The following is a 26,936-nucleotide window of genomic DNA, read 5'->3' as shown; positions in this document are numbered from 1 at the left end:
AATGTACCCAAATTCAGACTATCTGACGGGTTAAAAACATAAATGTTTCCAATGCTTCCTATGGTTATGTACACGGCACATAAAAGTTACACAGCAAGTCCTGCCGAAAATAAAGTGTCAACTTAGAGCGAGTGTGTGACGGCTTGAACAAATCACACCGATCATCCCCCAAAGAGGAATACTTTATAATATGCTTGTGATGATTTATCCATGGTTTGATGAAACCTCAAGACTTGGATCAATTAGAATAGTACGAGCATTCCCAATATAATAAATAAAGATGTATAAACCGTTTATGATAGAATGTCAAGCCGTCTGTTACAACAGTAGTAAAACATTTTTTAAGAGTGGTCACCATGGAAACCGATATTTTCGCAGGGTGTTAAGAAGAAATCGTGCGCTTAGCAGCCAGACATAGGCCATTTGCTTAAGCTCCTAAAAAAAAGTTGTTAATTTATGGACACCAGAAAATAATATCTTCAACATTTTATATAGATCGTACTTGACCAAAGTCTAAATTCAACGCACTGCGATCAAAGTAAAGCGGGGCAGTCATTGGTGGATTGATATATTTCAAAACATTGACTATTCCAGAGGCCTGTTCGGTTGAATGAACAAGAATTTCGGTATTTTTCTATCTACCGATTGGTGTTTTACCAAAAAAATTGGCAAATTTGAGGCGGTCATATTCACCCTCTCATAGACATCCGCCTGATTATTACAAAAACTGGCTTTTAACATAGCAGCAGACTATAAAGAAATGGTCTAAAGTACGAATAGATGTTATGGTGTTATCACATTAACCATATCTCAGTCAAATATTTTCCTCTTTAAAACTTTCAGGGAAAAGACCCTGTCGGAGACCATTTCGAAGCAACTGACCAAAGAACTGGACCAACGAAACAACTACCCACATATTCCAGGAGACCGACTTGGTGCTATGGAAGATAAATTGGAGAAACTTATGGACGCCCTTCAAAAATTCGATAAGAGGCTCGGTTGGAAATCTTAATCAAAAAGGTATGAACAGCAGGCAGTGAGCCGTGACCGAGAAAGCTACGAGCTGGTGTAGAATCAGAACTGAACGGCGCGATCTCTATGCGTTCTGTATTCCTTATCTGAACGGGAGTATCTATTTACCCGGCATTTGATTGGGCTCATTATCATAATGCAACTTCGACACCGAGAAGCGCCTCTATCGGTGCCGAGACAAACCAGGCTACTTGGCGAAATGTGGTCATGGATCATAGTGTAAAGTTAAGCCGCCTAGTTAGGGACCGTGCAAGGAGTGGGGATTAAATTATAGATTTATTATGATTAACAAGTAACTTCACCCTTATTATACGGTATCTCAATTGAATCTTAATTAGGCATATTTTGGTACAGGTTTTAGAGGTCGGTGAAGGCTTGAATCAATTACATTTTCTCAAACACGTGATTTCTAGGCCACGTGCGTGCTTCATGTAAATGAAAACAAACCCTTTCAATGGTCAATGGCTTCGGCAATCATCGGAAATATCCGAACTAAATCTAACGACGGGCAAATAGCACTTCCCTATCTGAACTATCAGCAACGTCACTGTATGGAGATAGACTAAACGTAGCCAATTTTCTTAATCCCTAGTCGTATCTCAAGCCGATCTTCTATGACTTTGGGGCCGGGTCGTACCCACCTTTGCTTGGCCTTAATGTGATATTAAATGCTGCCATCGGCAATACAACATTGGAAAATGACCAATATGATCCATATTTGTTATTATATTTTTCACTTGTGATAAGTGGAAAAGTACGCCATACAGCCATAAAGCTGACGGGTCAAATATACATTCCCAAGTGAGGCCGAAGACGAACTTTCGGGATGTTTGTGATTTGCAATAGAATCATCTACTGAAAATACCGTTTACCCCCAGTGCAAATCGAGAGCGAGACATTATCTGCAGATCGTAGATCGCACTGCGCGTGAAAGTGTCCAAAGATCAACACATAAGAATATTCGGACGAAAAGGTCTGAACTCGATTAAATGACAAGCCTCCGGACTGTGTAGGTATTATTAAGGCTTTCATTCAAAACATGGTGATGCAAAGAAAAATTTAACAAACTATTTATATCTTTAAGAATAATCAACGCTTACATAGGCTATATATCACGCAAATGTCTTCGGCTTCAAACATGACCCTGCGGCCTATGCTACTCATACTTCGCTTTATAGTCCGTTCGACTTGAATATACGAGAACGAATTGATTTGTACATGCAATAGCAGTGGTTTTCAGCTGTTGCAAAGGCTGTCTGTGGACAGGGGGATCAATTGGCAAAACGATTTGATCCCACTTCCGTCCGATGAGCTTCGACGAAAGGCTCAGCGGAGCAGCCACACCAACCTTGTGGTTAGCAAACCTTTTACAATCCAATACCATTTGTATGTCCTTGTCAGACCTTGTCAGACCTGTAGAAATGATCATCATTTTTTTTCTGGTTACCAGCTCTCAACTTTTTTCGAATCGCGATTACGAGAAAGTTCCTCTCTGGGCTTGGTAATTTCTATCAAAACTTAGAGTTAGAAAGATTTAGCTTGAAAAATAATGTGGTGACTGTGGGATTCGAACTTGAGATCTTTTTTACTGGACACAAGTACGGTCATGGTGTTATTACATTTACAAAATGACAGTAACACATTTTCTTCTACAACTAGGAAAAAGTCCATGTCGAGTCAACTAACCAATTTGCTGGGTGAACGAAGTACACTATAAATTGCACCGGATAGACTGCATTGATGACAGTTGGTGAAAATAATGGACGCCCCCAAAAAGCAAGACAAGAGACTGGAGGAGAGTCAAAATGAGTTGTCAAAAAAAAATGAACAACCTGCATAGACACAGACGTGACAAAGAAGAATCAACATATATCGAACCCAAACACGGCGAACTGAGCTGTTGCAGAATCAGAACAGACTTCATTGAGTCAAGTGTTGCGAAACATCCCGCTCCATACCCCTTGTCTTGAACATCAGCTAAGTGAAAAGACACTATGTAGAGACTAACCAAATGTAGCCCAATTGTTTCGGCAGTTACAATACGCAAATTTTCCCGGAAATGCGTGAAAAATCGCCACCAAAACCGCCACCAAACTTGGGCATAACATGTTTAGATGATTACGCGTATGTTAGCAACATAAATATCAGGCAAGGACTGGCTGAAATATGCACATACCGGGTAGATAAAAACGCGCCCAAATATGATGGTTTAATAACTCCTGATGTTTTTCTTGCATTGAAGTGAAATTTAGTCCATATAGATCTTTCTTTTTTTTAGCTCAATATGAACAGTTCGTGCAGAAACCACTGAGAAGTTGGCGCAAGTGAGATTTCACATGAGTCAATAAAATATTTCCTGTGCAGTTAACCATGGAATGATTATGATTCTGCTGGTATCAAATTAATCGACAGAGCTTGCTCTTCAAGTACATATGTATGTTTGAGGGTAAATGCCAAATTAATGAAAGATATTAACCATTTTGTAAGTGTAACATTTTTATTGAGCCACTCTGTATATGGTTTTTCTTATCTTTTTAACGTCAGGCGACGCTAATAGTCAGCGTTACGTATATGGCTGGCGCGAGTGGACAGAATTCAGAATTATGCCACGGCATAAATAGGAATTGTGGTGCACCATAAATCGACCAATCAAAACCTCGGATTTCGTGAATTATGCCGCGGCATAAATAGGAATTGTGGACGGAAGTGTCATTTATGGAGGACGGAAGTAAATCAGAATTGTGGTGCACCATAAATCAACCAATCAAAACATCGGATCTCTAACATCCGGCGTCCATAAATAGCACTTCCGGCGTCCATATATCGCACTTCCGGCGTCCATAAATCGCACTTCCGTCCATAAATTCGGCTCTCTGATTGGCTGTCTGCTATTACGAATATAGTCGTGGGTCTAAAACGATTATAGTCGTGGGTTGATTCATTTATGTCGTGGTATAATTCAGATTCAATGGTCACCATAATTCATGAAATGCGGGGTTCTGATTGGCTGTCTACTATTATGAATATAGTCGTGGTATAAATCTGATTTATCCCGACCCTTAATTCAGATATTTGTCCACTCCCGCCAGCCATATACGTACAGGTATATTATTCACGCTAGCGTAATTGCTTGTATCAATTTTTTCCATATAGCTGCGTGGAATTTATAATAGTGTGGAATTGTCATTATGAGAAAATACTACAATATACATGCATTCTCAACAGGTACCGAAGAGTACACACAGTGAAAGATATACAGTCAAGATGCAGGGAAAAGATGTCGGTGATCAGGCTTTTCAATTTCATATTTTGTTTGTACTAATTTGGGCTCCTAACTTCGGACTTACTACGTGCTCTTATTCCAACGTGCACGCCACCGGTCAGAACAGTGCCCGAGCTATCAGTCGAACTTGGCGTCAAACTGTGGAACATGAATGATAGCCAGCTCACCGAGGCAATGCTCGGAAAGGAGCTGTCCAGAGGTGGACTTCGCCACTAATATTTCCTTCATAAAGAAGTCGGTAGTTCAATGCTGGGCCAACTAATTTTTGACAATTCCCAGCTAATGCCCTATTACTCATCGGAGTGACTATTTGTAGACACCATATAGAGAATGATATTGCTAATTGCTTTTTTTCTATTTTTTTCTGTTATATTGGTAATCTGTAACCTCACATGCCTTCTAGGAGGAATATATACTATGTTCAGGTTTAACTTCGCCAATCGCCACTCACCACGTTTCGTCTTCATCCAAACACGGCAAATATGGAAATACATGTAGTCCATTAACTCACCAACTCGCCATTCGTCTTTCACATTTTTCGCCCACTTGGCAACCTAGGATTGGGGTAGATTGGAAATCGTTGATTGTCCAGACGTCACACCAGCTTTCGACGTAATACGAGATTCCATCATGGCGCGAAATTCCTTTGTACATTTTTACATACATCTCGAGACATAGGCATGACATATTTACAGAAGAGGATTAAATGATTGGCGAAAACCCTACGTCTTCATAAATGAGTGGTCTTCTTGAAATACGTGTGTAACATTTCAATCATTGCAAGTCCCTGTGGCGAAAAAAGTGACGTAGCCGGAAATCACCAACTGATTCACACGGGGATTCTCACGGCGCATACGTAGAGAACTCCATATAACATAGATGCCCAGTGACCTTGTTGCGAGGAATCCTCTTTTTACCAAATGCACGCTGCTATTACGAAAACCCTCACCAGTCATCAATCTTTGGTGAGCTTCCATTATGGTAATCTAATGGAAGGATTTAAGTCCATGGTAATGCCACCTCATTAAATACTTTCACATAAAGTTTTAATCGTCACAGTGTCATTACATTCACTTTATCCAACCTCTCCAACCCTGGACAACTTAATTATCAATTCAAAATGGCTGCACCGTAAGTAGGGGGCGCACGAGACAACATCACCATTGACTTTTAAGCCTTTTAGCAGTTAAATTGTCAATGTGTGACCGCGTCGCATCAAATACTGCGTTGGGTTGTGAATCAGAAATTTTGATATGATATTTCGGACAGTCGGGCAAGTAAATGGTGAAAAGTAAACTGGTAGTTGACCTTGGAAATATTTTGATAATCGACAAATTGGACAGACGTTGATATTTCCCCCTCTTTTCAGCCAACTGGCAGAAACATCTCAAAACATTGCCAAATTAGCGAAAATTCGAAGTTAATTTTTTCATCAAAAAATTTCTTTATATCTGTAGACTTGCCACACTAGATGTCTTTTCAATACCTCTCCAAATATTCACTTGACAGTTATAAACATACTCGCGTCTAATTGATAGGTCTGGAACCCCCAACCTATGAATATTCATTGGTGGTCTTGTCTCGCATTGACCCATGGAAATAGAGGTTTAACTTTATCAGCCCTTCGATTCTACGGTATACCATTATGAACATGCATAAAAGTACGTGTAGCTTCAAACGCGGGGTGGGATCATGTGGTTTTAGCTTAATTAGTGCATCTTGAAGTAGGAAAACGAGCGTACTTTTGTTGGCAACATGCGACAGCTTCATGGACTGATTCCCCCATATAAAATCGAGTGGCTTATGCCACCCACAGGCTGGTGGCATGGCTGGAAGCAAGAATTGCAACCGCAATGACACTACACATATGTACCCGTCTCTGACATGTCAAAAGCCCTGAAATGACTACCGTCCATTAGTTTTAACAAAGCAACGGATACGCATTTAACAACATGTAGTTCGTTGGCAATATAAACTGCAAAGAAATTAAATATATCGAAACAAACGAAATTATCGTGTTATTTTTTGAGCAAAGTAAGATCGAAGCAATATATCTTTCTAGCATGTCTACTATGTCATGTTAAACATAATAAATAGATCCATTATTATTCTTTTGACCAATAACCAATAAATTTATAAATATTTTATATAAGAAACTAATCAATATTTGGGAACCAACTGAACTTTATTCGGTAATATCATTTGGTGTAATGTAACTTTGTTGCTGTCCCGTCTGTAACTGCCCCAAAAAAATTATATTGAACATTCTAACCGAGTTGTAACAATAGTCTTAGCGCTACAATGTAGTCGCGTGTTTCAAGCGTACAACTGCTGTATAACAGTATGCACATCGTTTCTTATACGTCCGCAATAGTCTAGATGCTTTAGATGCTGAACGGCTAAAGGAGCCAACCTTCATTATATTAATAAAAGGGCCGGGTCTATTTGGCAAGCCGCTCGCCAAACAGGCATCTTTTTTGTCCTGTTTGGAGAGCCGCTTGCCAAACAGCACTAAAAAGCCACCCTGTTCGGCCAGCCGGGCTTGCCAAACAGAGCAAAATTTCTTTCCTGTTTGGCAAGCCGATGAATAAACCACGCCTACTCATGAATATGCATAATGGCGTATTGGTCTGAAAATGGTCTGTTACTGCGGTTTTTCCTTTAGAGTAACCAAATTCCTCTGAAGCGAAATGAAAACAGTGAAGCTTGTCTCTTGATATTCATCAAGAGCTTTCTCCAAATCTTCAAAAGAGCCATACGAAGCCCCCACGCGCAACTTTTCTACTGACGAAATCGAGACAAGACCACTAATGAATATTCATAGGTTGGAGGGTCGAGGCCTATCAATTAGACGAGTGCATGTTTTTAACTCTCAAGTACATATTTGGAGAGGTATTGAAAAAATATTTGTTGTGTCCGGAATAACATAATCTAAATTTCAGATTCACAACCCCACGCAGAATTTGATGCGTCGCGGTCAAACATTGACAATTTAACTGCTAATGGGGTTAAAAAATCAATTGTGGTCTTGCCTCCATTTACACTACATTTTGGGTCAATTTAGTGAAAAATTTGAATGTGCTCAAATCACCCTAATTCATTTAGAATATTGTATTGCTGATGATTTAAGGTCAAAACAAGCTAAAATAATGAGAAAAAAACTTAATTTGACCCAAATATGAGTCAACCTAGCCCCGGTCTACGTTCGGTTTCATTTTTACAAGTCTTGTTGTGTTGCCATTCATTTTGTAATTTCTTTGAAACTACTTAGGCCTTGATTCTGAAAGTTGTGCCCTAAGCAGCAAAGATATTCCTTAATCACATCCTAAACTTTCAGCTCCATAGCTTGCTTATTCTGGCCAGGGCTGGTCTTTGAATTTGGTGCTGTTGGCTGCAAAATCATGACTTTTTGGCGATTTTGTCCTCTTTCGTCGCTTTTGGCACAGTGTACCACTCTTGGAAATGTCTCTCATTTCTCCCAAAATGTCCAGATATGACTTTCCTTTGTTGGAGAGTTGTGGGATGTCATGTACATTGGTTTGAAAAAATTCTCAAAATGTTAACCCCTGAAATGTACCTTCATTGAGACAAGACCACTAATGAATATTCATAGGTTGGAGGGTCGAGGCCTATCAATTAGACGAGTGCATGTTTTTAACTCTCAAGTACATATTTGGAGAGGTATTGAAAAAATATTTGTTGTGGCAAGTCTACAGATATAAAGAAATTATTTGATGAAAAAAATAATTTCGAATTTTGCTAATTGGGTAATAGGGGGCGTGTTTTGTGTTTTTTCTACCAGTTGGCTGAAAAGAGTGGAAATATCAAAGTCTGTCTAATTTGTCGATTATCAAAAAATTTCCGTGGTCAATCACCAGTTTATTTTTCACCATTTACTTGCCCGACTGTCCGGAATAACATAATCTAAATTTCAGATTCACAACCCCACGCAGAATTTGATGCGTCGCTGTCAAACATTGACAATTTAACTGCTAATGGGGTTAAAAAATCAATTGTGGTCTTGCCTCCATTTACACTACATTTTGGGTCAATTTAGTGAAAAATTTGAATGTGCTCAAATCACTCTAATTCATTTAGAATATTGTATTGCTGATGATTTAAGGTTAAAACAAGCTAAAATAATGAGAAAAAAACTTAATTTGACCCAAATATGAGTCAACCTAGCCCCGGTCTACGTTCGGTTTCATTTTTACAAGTCTTGTTGTGTTGCCATTCATTTTGTAATTTCTTTGAAACTACTTAGGCCTTGATTCTGAAAGTTGTGCCCTGAGCAGCAAAGATATTCCTTAATCACATCCTAAACTTTCAGCTCCATAGCTTGCTTATTCTGGCCAGGGCTGGTCTTTGAATTTGGTGCTGTTGGCGGCAAAATCATGACTTTTTGGCGATTTTGTCCTCTTTCGTCGCTTTTGGCACAGTGTACCACTCTTGGAAATGTCTCTCATTTCTCCCAAAATGTCCAGATATGACTTTCCTTTGTTGGAGAGTTGTGGGATGTCATGTACATTGGTTTGAAAAAATTCTCAAAATGTTAACCCCTGAAATGTACCTTCATTGAGACAAGACCACTAATGAATATTCATAGGTTGGAGGGTCGAGGCCTATCAATTAGACGAGTGCATGTTTTTAACTCTCAAGTACATATTTGGAGAGGTATTGAAAAAATATTTGTTGTGGCAAGTCTACAGATATAAAGAAATTATTTGATGAAAAAAATAATTTCGAATTTTGCTAATTGGGTAATAGGGGGCGTGTTTTGTGTTTTTTCTACCAGTTGGCTGAAAAGAGTGGAAATATCAAAGTCTGTCTAATTTGTCGATTATCAAAAAATTTCCGTGGTCAATCACCAGTTTATTTTTCACCATTTACTTGCCCGACTGTCCGGAATAACATAATCTAAATTTCAGATTCACAACCCCACGCAGAATTTGATGCGTCGCGGTCAAACATTGACAATTTAACTGCTAATGGGGTTAAAAAATCAATTGTGGTCTTGCCTCAATCGGCAAAGGTGGCGAGGGCTCCGCCATTTTTTCCCTTCTCCCTTTCCAGCCTCACTTACTTGAGCCTCTCCAGCGCATTACTAACTTATGAATATTAATGAGCCCTTGGGCATTTATAAATATTAATGAGTTCGGCTCTCCATTGAGGACAAAAAAAGTCGCTGTTTGGTAAGCCGGGCTTGCCAAATAGTCACTTCGTAATAAAAGATGGATAAAAACACCCGATGCGCTGCTTAATGTTACCACTTACTTAGATTTTTTAAAGTACCTTCTTGATTTGCCGTGTTCGTAAACTGACCGTCATCAAGATGCTATTATAGCGCTAATGGAACTATATTAAGCTTTATGACATAGGTAGCTGTGTAAGCCAAGTTTATGAATCTCCCAGAGGTTTTTTCCACGGAAATCCGCGTTTTAAAACTGCTGCAATTGTTTCATTCCTGGTCGTATCGCATGCACTAGTTTCATCGATCTAAAACCGATTCTAAATAATCAGCACGCGCCCAAAATACGCTGGGCTGGTTATTCGATATCGTCATTCGACATATTTGGAAAGACAACTTGTTGACGACGCCAGTATTTGTCCGATGCATGACGTTAAGTTTTGACCTTTGTGTCGAATTCCTAGTAAATGATAAAGATGTCTAAGATCGGTGAAACCGGAGTGTGTACGACTGACATGATTTTGATTTAAATAGCACCTCATGAAGTCTTATCATATACCTGAAGCAGTTAGGCACTTTTATGATGCAAGTTACGGTGAGTGGATAGATAATTTAGTAGGGTTTGTGAAAAGTCGTTTAGAACGACAGTGTTTTTTAGGACCATTTAGGTAAACCTAACTGATTAACCGGTTGTAAAAGTCTACAGTCCTTTTCAAGAGTCTAGGTATTATATAGTGAGACAAACACATTATGCACAGTAGTAGGCCAAACTGTTGTTGCGAGAAAAACAAATAACAAAGACCAGGTCGCAATTACCAGATCGTGTAATTTTGTCATATACCTGATTATCTCACAAGGCCTTAATTACTCTTCCTGATGGTCGCTTAAAATCTTCGGCCATTTCCATTAAAAAAACCCGTTGATACATTTCCACCGTGATGAAATTCCTAGGCCTGTGGTAATGTAATGTAATGTAATGTAATGTAATGTAATGTAATGTAATGTAATGTAATGTAATGTAATGTAATGTAATGTAATGTGACGTAATGTGACGTAATGTGATGTAATGTAATGCAATGTAATGTAATGTAATGTAATGTAATATCCGTGATTATAAAGAGCTACTCAGAATAAGATGTTGAAAAGCTAGGTCTTAAGTCATTTTCTAAATGACAATGATATCATTGTATCATCCTTGGTAGAGAGGCTTCTACTTCCAAATCAACTATAGATATCTGATAGGCTTCTTGAATATGATGTCATTGTAGGAAATGTCCTGTTATAATTCCTAAAATAGGAACTGACGGGTCTAACAGACAATATCATTGAAATGTGGTACTCATCTTTTACGAGGATATCAAACTAATAGTATTTATGCAGTAACTGACGATTGATTAAATCAATCCTTTTTCTCGGTGTCGGAATGCCGATGGAGGGAGGAACTTCCAGGAAGCATCTTCAAAGTGCAATATCGCAGAGAAATAGATTACCCCGTTATCACTCCGTGGAATTTTAATTCCATATTGCCTCGTAGTCTTCGACCAAAATCGGACTATGTAAGACGGTTTTTGTCAGTTGTTTTGTTCAGAACTCCTCATACATTGAGAAGCAAAGGTATTGACCCTTTTTCTTCAGCAAAAGTGGGGACTTTTTTTTTTCAAGTCCGAGAATCTTGCAAATTCGCAGCATCCTTTCCGGGTGCGGGAGGAAGGTGTATTCCGATAAGGATTCACCATTTCCAACAATTTCATGAAGAATTTGCTTTCGTGTGTTTTTGTGAATGTATTTGCATTGTCTGGCCAACTGTACCTGTACGGTGTGTATTATTTCCATATTTCAACAAATTAATTAAACAGTGCCTGAAGTTACTGTGAACTGTTTGCAAATGTCATTGCGAACGAAGCGGCCTCTGCATTCTAAGGAAGAATTTCAGCCGACACTCATCCACAGTGCACCTTGTTGGAAGTACATTCGTATCAAAACAAAATGTAGTTAAAACCATCAAATAAGAATGAATGAAGTCACTTCACCACAGCTTGGCTCCAGAGACAGTCCATTCCGTCAGCTTTTTACTTCCTCCTGGACTGGACTCAACTGGCGGGAATTGTGGCGGCTTGATGATTAGCCAATGGACGTTGCTGTAAGGTCGTTTTCAGACACCGAATTAGAATGCTCAGCATGTAATACATACTACAGTGTGTAGTGCACTACTATCTTTGATATATACCCGGTATTCCTAGACGTCTATTCATCCATAGTCACTGCTAAACGTACGAAGTGCATGTTATCGTAAGTTGACATCCATCCACTTAATTAAGTGTTGATTAGCTAACATTGATTAAAATGTAATACCGGCAAAACCGCCCCTTCTTGCCAGTAAGTTAACCTAACGGTCCCCTGCCATATTTCGTTTTGATTGACAGAACAGGGATAGTGACGAGGCCGGTCCGCTGCATCCAGTGTGTATTTATATCAGATCACAATACGGAATAGACGAACTGTCATCTATTTAGGCTAAATAAACACATCGGAAGGATAAAAAAGCGCGCCGAACTTCAAGGGTTAATAACTTCAAAGATATCTAGTCAATGGCAATGAAGTTTTCTGAATGATAGGTACGATTGTTTTTTTACAGTTTTTCTTAATTTGCTTAAGATAGGCTTGACACATGTATTTTGAGATTTATGGCCAATGAAGATAGAGGGTCAAAATATGCAATGTCCAAATATCACAACTACAATACTCACGTCAAGACCAAATGTTATCCCACAATTCTGAGCACTGTAGTCAATCCTATAATGAAAATCATATATTTCTTGATCTATATTTCCACCACAATGTGTGTAAATTTCATTTTGATATTGCCAAGGGTCTGTCAAAGTGCCAGTCAAAATGTCAGCATCATTGCCTGATGAGAGTCACCTATGCAAACCACACCAGAGTTTATCAAATACATTTTTTTTGAAAGAATACAATTTATTTGAAAGACTCTAATTACACTTAAAGATAAATTGACCCACCACCCTGCTACCAAAATAGACTCTTAAACCAGAATCCTCCATTCACTCATTACAGAGACTGGTACTTGACGGCATATCACTCGTCATGAACTCGATTTGGGGGCGTCAGCTTGCGGTGTTTTTTACGTGTTTTTCACAAAGATGGGTAACCTCGAGCCAACGTGAAAAATCAGGAATACCAGAGCAGTCGGTATGGACAGTGCATCCACTGTGTGCACTGAAAATGTACGGCTCGCCTTGGTAAATCAACGAGGCTTCCTCGACCCTCCGCTGCGCGGCGGATAGGGTCGAAGTTACCTGGACAAGCTTCCATGCGGACCTAAGCCTCTTCTACCGTGCACCAACTTATAAAAATATCGTTTTCGACTCGGACCTTTGTCTGTCTAGAAAAATAATCAGATCCAGAAATAATCATATCAGTGATCCATGACACTCAATTGACAGGTATTACCTCGGACATCTGCACGCAACGTCTCATGGACCATTTTGGACATTGCAATTTTTGACCAGTTTACTCTAATTTGCAGTCAAATAAAGACTAACTTGTCTTTTTGCACCAATTTTCAGAATAAACACAGAAATATCAGATCTATATAAGGACTACATTTCAAAAGAGTACAATATATAAATTAGGAGTTATAAACCCTTGAATCTTGGCACGTGTTTTGTTTATCCATTCGATTTATTCGCATCCGTGGGTGAACATCGAAAACTCATTTAAATGTGAACACCGCAAAGTACTAATTATATATAAGTAAACATTTTGCAAACTCATTTCAATGGGGACATCTTGGTGAAGGAGAACCCCCCTCCTTAGGTATTGCTTCCTGTAATTAGCCTAACTGCATGGCAATTCTTCGAGAGCATAATGAATTATGCTATAACTTATGCCAAAAAATATACAAATCAGAAAACTTCATTGGGAGTCGAAACATTGCGAGGCCTAGCAGTAATCAACTGTTAAAATGACGATTAACCAGCCTTTGTGCTAACATGACCCCGCACCTTAAACTGCCAAACGTTGATTTGCTTGTGAAAATCGCACGACAAACAAAAAACTGCGTTAAAAAGCGATGGCTTGAGAAGGGCGTCCTCTAGTTTTGATCTTAATTAATCGCAATTATTCATAATTTAAAGCTGCTCTCAACATAGTCTTGTACTTGGCGTATAGGTGAAGCTGGTCGTCCTGGGTTCCGTCTGTCATAGGCAATCACTCTGGGTAGTATCTTCTCCATTCCATGAAACCTTATGACGTAACCATTATGATCGTTCACGTGAGCACTCATATCTATGACGTCATCAGACCAAACGATGATGCCCAATGGGAAAATGAAGGGTCTGGTGATAGTATGCGCACGAACGATTTCCACGGTGTCCAATAATTGCTGGTGAATTGGAATAGGGTCGCTTACATAAACAATTCGAAATTCCGGAAACACGCATAGAAGGACAAACTCGGACTCATAAAACAGCGTCTTATTTTCACCAAACACGAGTTGAGAGTGGGCAACACTGATGTAATACGGCCATTTATATATCACGAACGGGGTACCACCGCGGAGGTGATCCCGCTTTGGGTCAAACCCGAAGTTTTCCGCACCCATTGCTTGGTAAGCAAAATGGCACCGCCCGATAAGGCTGCACTTTAAAATCTTTAAAGGATCAAAACTGTAGACGAAGTAGAGAGTTCCATTGACGTCTAAAGGAACCCAGTTTATTTCCGTCACCATCATTTTGACGCCGTCGATTTCAAATTTAGCGATTCGATTTTCTTCGTAGTCCCAGACGTGCATCCTGCCCTCCGTGTAGCCATCCCGGCCGAACTTCCACATATGGAACAAGATAAACAATCGGTCGTCGAGGGTGAAAAGACGCGGGTCCATAGGACCATCAGTTCTGTACAACGGAAGCTTCTCAAAGCGGCAGTTGCTGGTAAATGGGATACCTAGGAGACGTCCATTCCCCTTCGATTCGTACAGATCATCAAACCTCTGAGTGAAAAAGTAATTTTCCGGCCACGTGTTGACCGATTCGATGTTTCCAATAAACTTTGTCTCGTATGTCGGATCCCATACGCGTTGAACTAAAACGAGTTCGTTTTTATACCAAGAAATGGCAGGACCCGTTGCATAATATTTGATCTCCCCAACCGGATCCTCGAACATTTTTGATATAGTGTCTTCCGTTTCCTTCGAAAATGAGTGTATAACTGACGTAAAAATACGTGATTTGATTATGACGACCTTGTTATTGGCTGCGAAGAACCCACCGCCTAAATCAGAACTTACGATCATATCTCCCCTTGACTTTTCACCTAGTACATATCGAGGTGTGGTTTCTTGCGTTTCTTGTTTCTTAATCATCCTACGGACCCTGAAATTAGATGTTCAATTCGACGCCTTAGATGAGAGAATTCTAATGGACATGGGGAAGAAGTTCAAGAGTCACTCTACTTTTCCTACGGTAAAAAAACAAAAAATACTGGTTTAAAAATGGACTGCCGGAAAGAGAGATTAATTTTCAAGACGGTTCAGATTTACTGGTGGCTCATCCAGGAAAACAGAAATGCTGTAATACGCAATGCCGTAGTGAAGATATCTTGCAGACAAATTTGCTGAAACTTGGTATTCTTGACATTTGTATATCTATCTACATGTACACAATGGCAATGTTGAAATTCTTATTCAGAGCGCCTTTGTACAATCGGATTTTTTTAATATTTTGTTCCAAATGTCATTCAACTTTTTTTTAGGAAACTGTGTGGACCTTCAAGCTTGACACGTTTCTTTTTGCCTACCCGATATTTTAGACGAAGTGGAGAATTTGGTGGGCCTTGACACAAATTACCAAATCACGCCAGAAATGGGTATCAGTTGATCCGACAATTTGTGTCAAGACGTATGGGGGACGAGGTCTACCCAGAAGTGAGATCAATCTCATAGAAGTGACAATTGGGATAAGCAAGTTACAGCACAAAAAACTATATCAAGAATGTTTTTCGAGACTGATCGACCTAATTATAGACCAAAGAGTGAAATGTTGGTGTTAATTATTTTCACAGCTACAAAATGCCATCTTTGCACACCCATGTTTTAGATGAGTCCTTTCGTGACGAAGAGGCAAGTGATTGAGTCGGGTTCGGTAGTTACAGTCCAGACGTCTTATTTACTGATTTCAGATTGACCACATGATGCCTGCCGAGAAGCATCCTCTCTCCCGGTTGTGCACTGGGGGCCGGGTATGGCTTATGATAGATTCATTATGAGATCCAAATTATACACGCACATCAACAACATTCCCGGGTGCTCAGCTTCGGCCTTACTCGGAAAGTATATTTCACCCAGCTTTAAATGTTGGGTATCTCTTATTTTTCTGACCTTTTTCGTAAAACATTGCGCTGCTTCCTCAACATGTGAATCGTCAAATTCATAACGTCACCCCTGGAACGTTGGTCATGTGTTTTCACGATTTGCGTCTGGTGAAGTTGGCTCGTCCAGCAGGTTATACCGAAAATGACCAAGAGTATAAGGACATAGACACAAATTAGGCACGGGTGTGGACGCTGAAGTAGTGGCATGGTCTTTTCGGGCCGCGGAGGGATTGTTAACGCCTCTGGTTTCTGAAAAAGAAGGAAATGATTATGATAAACTTTCAGGTTTTCTTGGTACATATGTACATTACGTTATTGCCCTGATTACCTCGCATTCAGGTCTACTCCCATACACGGTCTATTGTTTTTAAACAAAGAATGCTCGACATAGGTCTTAATTTCCTTTGTTCTACTGTCTTAGCAAGGATTATCAGGGAAGATCTTGATGAAATCAATCCCCGCAAGACACCTATCATTGGGGGGGGGGGGGGGGTCGATACTATCAAGATTTGCCCCGATAAGTCTTCACAGTAGAACAATGTGAATTTCGGATAATGTGTCCTTCATTGGAGTCGATAGGCCTAAACTAGCAAGGGAAAATAAACGTAATGGAAATTACGCATGGTCAAGCGTAAGGAGGAGGCAAGAAGTCAAGTTCGAGGACTGCGTACACTGGCCATAGATTGCAGTAGATGATGATCGGGATGAAGCGGGTCTGATATAAGCGGGACGTAAGAATAATCAGGTCATAGGCTTCCGGTCCCGGTTCGCGCAGGTTATTGCGCAATCGTTGATTCATCTCTCAACTCAATATATTTTGCCCCACCCTGTATCGAGAATTTGTCGAACAACATTAAGTGCCCCCCCCCCCCCCCCCCTGGAAAATGTCAGTCCTACCCAATTGTAAGGTTACCGATTGAGGTATGGTTCTATTAGACCCAACAGAGATTGAAGTGCATAACAACATATTAATCCTTTTTTCCTAGACTTTTATTACAGACTTTCCTACCACACTGTTAAATCATTTCAAAACCCAGACCCCTCAGGTACCTCATATTATTTACTTCGGTCTGAACTGTCAAACTTTGGCAGCAAACGGCTTATGCCAATGCATTGATGTTTTTAAGGCCTCATTGAATCTAACCTTCGGTCAAATTAACCTTCGATGCATACAATTTAGGTTGTATGGCTGAAAAAGGTCTTATCGCAGTCAATCATACAGTAATGAACCATTCATTGACGAGAATAATTTCAAACATTATCCGTTGTTATATTACCGACCTCTCTTTTTACCATGCCTTTTTCTGTTTTCTGTTTTACATTTTCCCTACCCTATATGGGAATTTTTAGTTAAAAACCTCATCGACAAAAGTTTTAGTAATCGAACAACGGGCAAAATATATAGGGAATAGGTGGTTATGAGTTCGACGGGTTAAAAGAAACACTCGATGGGAATGACTTACTTACTTGTTTCAGCTCTCAACGAGTTGTCCGTGTCGGCCGTATGATGAATCAAAACCTACCAATATTCAGCGAATGATGAATACACACACCCTTCTCCAAACGCGAATGTGCGCGAAAAACACCTTTCGACTTCCCCATGAAGTGTGGACAACACCATCTATTCATATTGGCCGAATATATGTGCATGTATGCCTAATTTGTGAATAACATAATTAGCAACATCGATTTTAATCGTTTGGCCGAATGAAGCAACCAATGTCAATGAAGACAATAACTCTACAAGATACTTAACGTGATTTACAATTTATTGCATTCTATTATTATATTATCATTATACGTATACATTCATTGTACATGGCTGTAAAAATTGTATAGGCACCTAAACAATTTCAGTACGTTTCATAGTACGAAATAACAACGTTAACATCATGTAACAGACAACAGTTCATAAGTTATTACAGTCACAGACGAGCATTCCTTCAGTCCAACCACAGTTTGATTTTTAGATCCGATGGCCGTCGTACTCGATGAATGAAATGCAGAGAAGAATCTTGCGAAGTTCTTTGCGGATTTCTATGACAACCGAATTGAATATTTTTGTACTTTTTCCATCAAGCCCATACCTCAAAACCTGGCGGCGAATCCGTGCCTCTGTTCTCCGCCGACGCGCATTATCTTAGCGGAGATATCTCAGTTAATCAAGGATCCTATGAGTACGAGTTGTCGTCATCGGGCTATCGCCCCATTAAGTTTACGGCTATGATGCCAGAAAACTGGCATAGTCGAATTTGCGGGCGATGGCCCGATTTTCTTAATTAAGCTGTGCCGGCATATATGTATGGCCGGATACCCAAAATGTAAGCTACATCACAAGGAGGATACCGCGGTGACGTCACATCACGTGATCACGACCCATATTACTGATCGCTATGGCCAATCAGATTCAGTCTACTGACAGCACCAGCACTGAACGCATCTCCACGCCTCACTGTCTGGTGCGCTCCTGTACACAAAAACACCAATAGACATTAAATATTGCAATACCTAGTATGGATTCTTCCTGCGTAAAATAAAATTTACAGAGCAGATTAACTTCCACGAATAAAAAAGACGTTTAGCGTGGCCAAAGTGCGGAAATAATGGTTCCGCTAAAATACACTACGAAATACACTAGACAATGCACTACGCGATACACGGTAGAGATGCAGTTGAGTTTGTTATTGTTTTGACTTAGAAGCCCGCCCATATCAAAATATATTCATGTATTCATGAAGTATGAACTCATTTGTGTCCCATACAACTCTAAGAACAGTCAATTTCTCCCTAAATCATCACCGAAACCGCGATATCCGCAGGAAGATTTCGTTCTAGTGTCCGAAAATGCATGATCTTACAGGGGCGCTAACTCGACAAATAGAGGAGATCTATGGGGATCTATGCGAGTTTTAGGTCCTACAGGTCTCGAACTTGTAAAATCTGTAAACATGCCTCCAAATCCCATTATGATAATGAAGAGATTGCCCCATATCTGGGAGACTGTTTTGAAACCATCGCTAATTTTGGAAGATCGGTGCCCGGCTATTTGGTTTTAAAAACCCTATTTTTCCCCATCAAAACAGCACTTTTCATTAATCAAATGATAACCTATTGTTTGAAGACTTATTTCTTAGTAGAAAAATCCTAATAACTCTGATTTGATGCGAAAAATCTAACTTTATTTGATGACTTGATTTTCCCTTGGCCGTGGATCGAGTTTGTTTACAATATGCAGCGCCATCTTGGAAAAGCCGTGACGTCACCGCGGTATCCTCCTTGGCTACAGCATAAAAACGTTGGACATCTGAAATCTCACCGATTTTCACCTAGTATCTAGACAATTAACAGAGCATGTTGGGAAATAATTTTTGATTTTAACAACGATATGCGCCGAGGTGCGCTTTTTGCGCAAACTTATTTTTTGAAAGACGTATACATCGTAGCTAAATCGACAGGCAACTCGTAAATATAGCTCGACGAGATGTAGAAATTACGACAACTCGCATATACGATCCTTGCCTTACTGTTTATGCACTCAGTAATTAAAGAATCTCAAGTCGAATCTAAAATTTCATAATCGCCACTTGTCAAACGATATTGAGGAGCGTAATTGGCCTTTGAAAATCAGAGAATCGGTGGTATACATTATTACTCTTTCGTTTACATCCATGGATAGTCGTCGGACAAGAGATTCCTATCTTTGTTAATAGATAGCATCACCATTGAAACAGATTTTCCCTTCGCCATAAATGTCATAACATTACGGTACCTCAACGTAAACTGCCGGCGAGATTTTTGCGAGCCTTTAATTCTGCGATTTTCAAAGATGAACCCTTTTAAAGGTGTTAACCCTAATGCATAAACCATTAAATTTCGGCAGCGCAGGCAATATTTAGTCTTTCGCCAGGCGACATTAAGCAAATTCGCCAAATGTTAGCCTTTTGCGAAAATTTCACGCTTAGCTTTACCCTGTATATAAAGAGAGTTTAATGGAAAATGTCTGGAGACTAAAATGACGGGCTGGCTCAGTTGGGAGATCACAGAGGTCTTGTGTGGAGAGGGGGTTCTAGATGTGACAGAAAATGTGAACGTCAATGAGCGGGTCATCGTGTTGAGGTCTAAATAATACCACTCGCAAGGCGTCCTGTCTTATACGGGAGATATATACATGTATATATATACATTGCCCACGCATGAGGCAGCAAGGCCAGTGAATTAGATGCGCTTGTCATATTTATCAGTTTACGTCTCCATGGTAACGCCAGAATGGGCATGAGGGGTTCTGGTGCAGATGCTTTCTGTACGAGACACAAGAATGACATTTGATCGTGTAATTTCTCTTCGCATGAGCTCTCAATGACTGTGTGTAATACTCTAGACTGATCTAAGACAGCTTCTGGATTTGCAAGCCGAACCCCGTTAGATAATATGTGGATTGTCGTTAGATGCCATTTGACATTGTTCAATGGGGTGGACAATGGGTGCCTGGGTGACACCAAATGTTTCAATGGTAATGCCTTTCGCCTTTGCATCAATTTCATAGTAAAAGTTCAGAATGGCAGGCCATTAAGAATTTCACTTTATTATCAATGCAATTTCTTTTATTGAAGATTCGTTGTCAGTAGGTTAAAAGACAGGGAAGCTGATTGACCACACCATAACCACTGAGAATTATAAGTGGTTAGGTCACAAGTGATCAGTTCATTCCCAATGCCAACCACTGTCCATTAACCGACCACAACCTGAAGAACATGTTAGTGTGAGCCAATCAGTATGAAGGAATCGTGGCCTGAGCATATGATACTGGGGAAGGTCATGCCTCAAAATAATGAACTGGTCTTAGATAGGCGAGTTTTGAGTATTAACTAAGACGGTGCAGTGATACATTATTTCATTATTTAAAGTTTCCGAAATTCCAAAATTACTGGCGGAAGAAATAATGAATCAGATGGATTTTAGGCTTAGAATCACCTTATCAAACCACAACAGAGTTGATATGTTGCAACATATTAGCGACACGTGACGCTGGAGACATCGTTACCTACATGTTGTTTCGTGACGCAAGCATACAGTGTATGCGGAGGCTTTGGGACGTGCACATATTGTTTCATAACAATGTTGTACATTACAATATCTAACTACTTCAAACTCAACAGTACGATCTACTTGCAGTTAAGCATATTTTTGCTTGGACAGGAAGTACGCTTGATGCGCTGAGGTCGTACACATGTATGTCCCAGAGCAGGCTTCGGTTATATTAGGCTAAGATTAACACTAATGGACTGATTCCACTGAAAAAGCTTGCCGCCTGAATTTTATATTTTTTGCTTTTTATATCCTTCCGTAAACGGCAAGACGCGGCGGTTTTTTCGCTGTAGCGGAATCAGTCCTCATTACGTTATTTTGCCCTTTACCCCGCAGTTAAAAGAAGTCCGGCCAAACCCAATACACTGTCTATAACATCGACCCCCACGAGACAGCTTTAATGGGGGGGGGGGTCGATGGCCTCAATTCCTTACGTGTCCGTTTGTTAATATTTGATGTGAGATCATGATGCAGCGTTATATGCTAAATCGGTTAGACCCGTTAGGAATCACCACTAATCTAGTGTCGAATTCAGAGCTAACAAATTTTTTTTTCGACCTGCTGGATTTTTGTAGATAAGAAAAATATTTGTCGACCTATCATTTTATGTAGAAAGTTATACTTGTGATCAATGAACGATTTTGGGAATAGTGCTGACATTTTCATTTTTTGTCCTCTGTGCATTAAGTGTTGAATGCAGACCATAGAAATAGTCCAAAAGGACTACTAAAGTATCGACCACCTTACCAGGCCGATAAAGGGGTACAGAGTTGGCATTTGCATTGGCGGCTGCGTGACACCTGGAAAAATACATGATTTCTCGGCTTATTGTATTTAGCGCAATATTACGCCTATTTAGCGTAAATTACGCCTCGGGAGCAATATTATTATTTTCTGTCACTAAAAATTACATGGAAAAAGTATAAACGGGACAGGGAACCAGGGTAGTTATAATATTATCATCTCATAGATAGCGCCTATTGCAAGCCGTGTGTCCAATAATTAAGAAAACCTAGTTTTATTGAAGAAAACCTGGTTTTTTTTCTTTTAACACTTCGTTTTATGGAAGAAAATCTGGTTTTTTTCAATGAAACTAGGTTTATATTGAAGAAAACATGGTTTTCTTCTATACCACTAGGTTATATGGAAGAAAACTAGGTTTTCTTTCAAGAAAACTAAGTTTAAAAAAAGATAAAAACTATGTTTTCTTCAATATAACCTAGTTCTATGGAAGAAAACCAGGTTTTCTTCAATAAAAACCTAGTTTCATTGAAAAAAAACATGGTTTTCTTCCATGAAACTAATCGAGGTTCGATTTACCCGGGTTGTCCAGGATCCGAGCATGCGCAGGGGGCCATGCGCAGGAGCCTTTGGTACTTTTGTTCTGCTGCTTCTCAAGGTAACATTTTCCAAATTCGATTTCAAAGGATGATTGATTTATAAGAATGATGTTATAATTCAACATACAACGTATAAACTTGACATGCATTTTGTTTCATTGCGCATGTGGAGTAATGAAAGCTCCTGATATCCAACCCATCCTCTCTCCCAGACGAACCATGTGTGCCCCGCTGTGGAGACGAGGTAAAAATACTATGTTTTCTAGCATATGGATTGAAAACTATTTTTTATAAGAAATAACCTGGTCTTTTTCAATAAAAACTAGGTTTTGATGAAGACAAGTATATAACCTGGATCTATTCCACTAAACCAAGTTTTCTTCTTCGAAACTAGGTTTTTATTGAAGAAGCATATAGGTTTAATTTTTGAAAACATAGTTCCTTGCAAAAAACTTGGTTTTTGATCAAGAAAATTTGTTTTTTATAATAAACCTATGCTTTTTCCATAAAAACCTAGTTTCACTGAACAAAACCAGGTTTTCTTCAATAAAACTAGGTTTTCTTGATTATTGGACACACAGCTTGCCATAAGCGCCTATCGATTTACTATTATACTCCGGCGCAGTGATAATAGTGTGATGAGGCGGTGACCTATGAGCTTGAAGATCATGTCTGCTTTGGAGAATGATATTCTACGTATCCTTATCATATCTATCTATCTATCTGTCTAAAACCTCCCCTTATGGGCTCGAAATTATTATCAGAAAGTGTACTTCGAAAGCATTTTCTGTGGCTTTATTGATTTTATCTTGGAGCCAAATAATGAATACTCCCCAACCGGAAGTAGTAGACATCGTTCCCGATGTCCCGATTGCATGCATTTCATCGTGTTTCTGAGTAGGCATAGAAATAAACTTTTTGGGTTTTCCCCATTTCATTGCGCTTAGCGTAAATTTAAGATTGCGCTAAATACAGAAAGCCTGATTTCTCTATGTTAAACACCACGCCTGGACGAACATCGTGCTGCTGATAATCCCTACGTGATTCAGTGTGAACCAATCTGCGGAGACTAATGGACGAATGACGGGGAAGGAACATCCCGTTTTTTAACTTACAGAGAAAACTAGAATTGCTTTTCAGCTGCACGTGTGTGTGTGTGTGTGTGGTGAAAATTCATTGCCACATATAACTATCACTTCTACTCACTACATTCCTAACAATGACATTGGCAAGAATCACCCTTGATAACTATCATGGAATAGGTTACAAGCTGGAAGAAACCCAATCATGGCAGGCATCCGATTGCTCACTGAGCCAGTCTGATTGGTTATTGAGCAGTCATTGTAGGAAGCGAATTCACATGGCGCTCATCACTGGTTCTCATCTCGGAACTTTGTCTTTCCGTTTGGTACTGGGCTACCTTATCTAATGGGACTATATGGGACAAGATGAGCCACAACATTTCATCTTTGCTGATCCGGTACCGATCTTGGTGTGACGGTTTCTAATGTCTCCCATAGGCTTATGGTCCATGACAATAGACAGCAGGCGCAACTTTATGATAACAATGCCATGTAGAAGGGTGAATCCAGAGAAACGGAATCCATGATATCGTACACCGATTTCTCATATTCTGTAAGTATCGTTTCCGTTTAAAAGTGCCGTGAGCTTCTTTAGTTTGGTTTGATTCGTCTTAGCTCCAGTTGATCAGCCCCTCAGAAGAGCATCCACAGCAGGCCAACCTTGCCATTGGCATGGCATTAGTCTCTTCCACCAACGTGTAATCCGGTTAATTTCGTATATAATCGATAAAAATGCACTACGATGTTATTCTCATGATACATGTAGCATTGAACCGTTGCCACGATACGTGATTCAGTATTGAACAAGAGATATACCGTTTAGAACAGAACCTTCTTAATCTAATTACCGATAAAAAACCTGTACGCATCCGACCCAGTGTACTTTTATTGGTTTTCGTCTCCTTGGTCAATGCTAATAAGATGAGAAAGGTGCACTGAACCATCACATTTACATCCTCCAGCTTCGTTCGAAATAAGGACAAAGAATTTTAACCAGATGACTTTAGCTGCCACAAAGTAAATGTATATTTATCATATTTCCACGGTGACGGACACGTTTGGTATCCACATGTAGTCACTATTACAAGCGGTAAAGAACCTGTCGCACGATTTCGGAGGTCCAATGGTGCCTAAAGATGTATGTTTAACCGTATCTTATGCAACTGATGATTACATGCTTTCAGGATAATGATTTCCAGAACTTCCGCAAAGTTAAGTCCTCAACACTCACCATCCATCTGAATATCCCTGAAGTTACATCTCTGCCTACACACATGGCACTGCCAAACATATCAAGCCTGTGAAAAATATCGACAAAAACCTGTTCCACTGTGAATTTCCATGCACTGTGTTCACACCATTGCAGAAATCCCCTTGGCAATGGCAATATTTGATCTTAATGTTCTTTGTTCCAGCCCTGTCGACACATTTCAGAGGAGCCTTCTCCCTTCCACACTGGCGAACTACTCGTGATTTTCCCTGAACTGAAACCGAGAGGAGAGGTACAGAGTAAGAGAACAGGAGAAAATGTTTTTAGCAAAAAATAGTGCCTGTACAGCAAAATATGGTCCGTAGCTGGGGTTTTTGGGTCGGAGAGGGGCAGAATATCTTCTTTTATCCTTACTGGCCAAAAATGCATGAAAACAGGTTTTTCTCTGAGGCTTGTGGCCGCTTGTCTCCTCTTGCAACCGTCCGGAGCCTGATGAAGGCGAAGAAGTGGTCGCGAAAGTTCAGATACGGGCACTTACAGTTTAGTTTGTACCTGCACGACGGACAAAATGACGAAAAACATTATTTTCTGTTTTTATTTCTTTTTAAATCACACCTTGACGCTTTGTCGATTGGATACGTCCTAACCCACCTCACTTACAATATGTAGGCCTGGATCAGGGTGCGGATTTATATAATGAACTAGCTCTGGTTGTAATTGTTTTCTAAGCGTCGCATACATCATCAAGATGTGTTTGTCTTTCAAGGCAACCAAAAGCGATTCTCTGGCTGCTTATATAGAGATACTATAATAATAGATTTCTTACCATTTTGAACGATTTTCCTACATGATCCCATAGTTGCATTTGGGAAGAACGTATCACAATCTGTTAAGAACTTCCTATCAGTAAACGTATCGGAGCAATTTTCACCATCACGATGTGGAGCTGAATTACACACATGGCATAAAAAACCACATCCTGAAAATACAAAATATGGTTGCCAATTATACAATGTGCTTTGCTCTACTAGTGAAACCGTGGGTCAGTCAAGAGGTCCCTGGTTCGAACCCCACACTCTGGGTGAGACTCTTGGTAAAGGTATCTTAATAGTCTAGCTTGCTCTATCCAGGTGTATAAATGCGTACCGGTCTGAAGTGCCAAGGTGGTCTCGCGCATTGTAAACACAGAATGAACTAGGTTGTCTAATATTGGTTTTTGTATGGAGCACTACTCGCGGTATTCTTATCGGATTGCTCTTATACGTTCAGGGCTTGCTCACAAGACATATCCTAAAATTGGTCCCTGAGAATTTTCAAAGAATATGACACTCCATAACTGACATATAATGTACATTGTAGCATGTCAAAAAGCGCGTGACGTTGTTTTTGGGACACCCGATGTACTCTGTGCGAGCAACGGGGATCCAGACCCCGTGACTTTTACGGACACGTCTGTTGATGCCGATCTGATTTGGGTAATTGTTTTTTTGCGAAAGACAGGTGACAGTCCTGCAATAGATTTCATACACAGTTGTCAACACCATGTGATTTGGCCCCGATGGATTACTAGTATGATACATAAATGCATAGTAAGCTGGCATGATTCCGATATCGAGGAAACAGAGAAAGGTGACTCTTGTCTGTGGGTGGTTTCCAGATATATATATATCTGCAGTTCAAAATCAATTGAATACTTTTGGTTGGTAGAGTTCGCCAGGCACGATGCTTCATCTGATCGTTGCCAGTCAGGCAAGGATCCCCGATTTGAGAACTGTCGGGAAACGGCCAGTTTCAGTCTTCTCACCCGCATACGACAACCGCATACACTACATGTAGGCCTAGTCTGGGATTCTGAACGCATTTTCGCTAAAACCAGTGTTATTATATAAAAAGGTTTGCGAAAAAAGCGCACATCAGCTCATGTCCTTTGTCTCAGTGAAAATCGTATGACTCAGCGCTACATCGCGCATTTTTTTTGTGTCTGGTATCAGCCGATTTGGCAACAACTCGCCTTTCCGGGATACTTTCCCGACTGGTCGCAGCCTGACGAGAAGCTGATGTCTTTGACGAAACCTTTTTTACGATTTATATAATTATGCTATATCCACAATATTCAATTCATTTACCTAATTCAGCAATAATTTGCTTCACTATGCAAGTCGACATGAATTATCCACATATGTAATCCACCAATTATAGCATTGCACCGCACCACCCCTGAGCGCCCAATAAACACCTACCCGAGCAAGGCAAGATTTCGTTTTATTCTGCTTTTATCACATGCAACACCAGGTATTAAAAATATCCAATCACACGGGAGATATCG

The 26,936-nt window shown here is 39.9% G+C and overlaps 1 protein-coding gene and 1 long non-coding RNA gene across 2 annotated transcripts in view; one reads left to right on the top strand and one right to left on the bottom strand.

Moving 5' to 3' along the window:
* The window catches only part of LOC135488144 (transient receptor potential cation channel subfamily M member-like 2), a 213,998-nt gene extending 203,261 nt beyond the window's left edge, over positions 1-10,737 (top strand). The window contains exons 25-26 of the mRNA XM_064772619.1: positions 844-1,020; positions 2,692-10,737. Of these exons, the coding sequence (XP_064628689.1) occupies positions 844-1,012 (169 nt within the window). The 3' untranslated portion in view covers positions 1,013-1,020; positions 2,692-10,737. The remainder of the gene's footprint in view (positions 1-843; positions 1,021-2,691) is intronic.
* A 6,918-nt stretch (positions 10,738-17,655) lies between these two features.
* Positions 17,656-26,936, bottom strand: part of LOC135488127 (uncharacterized) — a 29,051-nt gene continuing 19,770 nt past the window's right edge. The window contains exons 2-3 of the long non-coding RNA XR_010446930.1: positions 25,437-25,589; positions 17,656-24,884 (exon numbers count right to left, since the gene is read on the bottom strand). This is a non-coding gene — a long non-coding RNA (uncharacterized LOC135488127). The remainder of the gene's footprint in view (positions 24,885-25,436; positions 25,590-26,936) is intronic.

This window comes from Lineus longissimus, chromosome 1 (genome assembly GCF_910592395.1).
Source record: "Lineus longissimus chromosome 1, tnLinLong1.2, whole genome shotgun sequence".
NCBI lineage: Eukaryota > Metazoa > Nemertea > Pilidiophora > Heteronemertea > Lineidae > Lineus > Lineus longissimus.
Note: the sequence above shows the minus strand (reverse complement) of the source record. Positions and strands in the feature narration are given on the sequence as shown.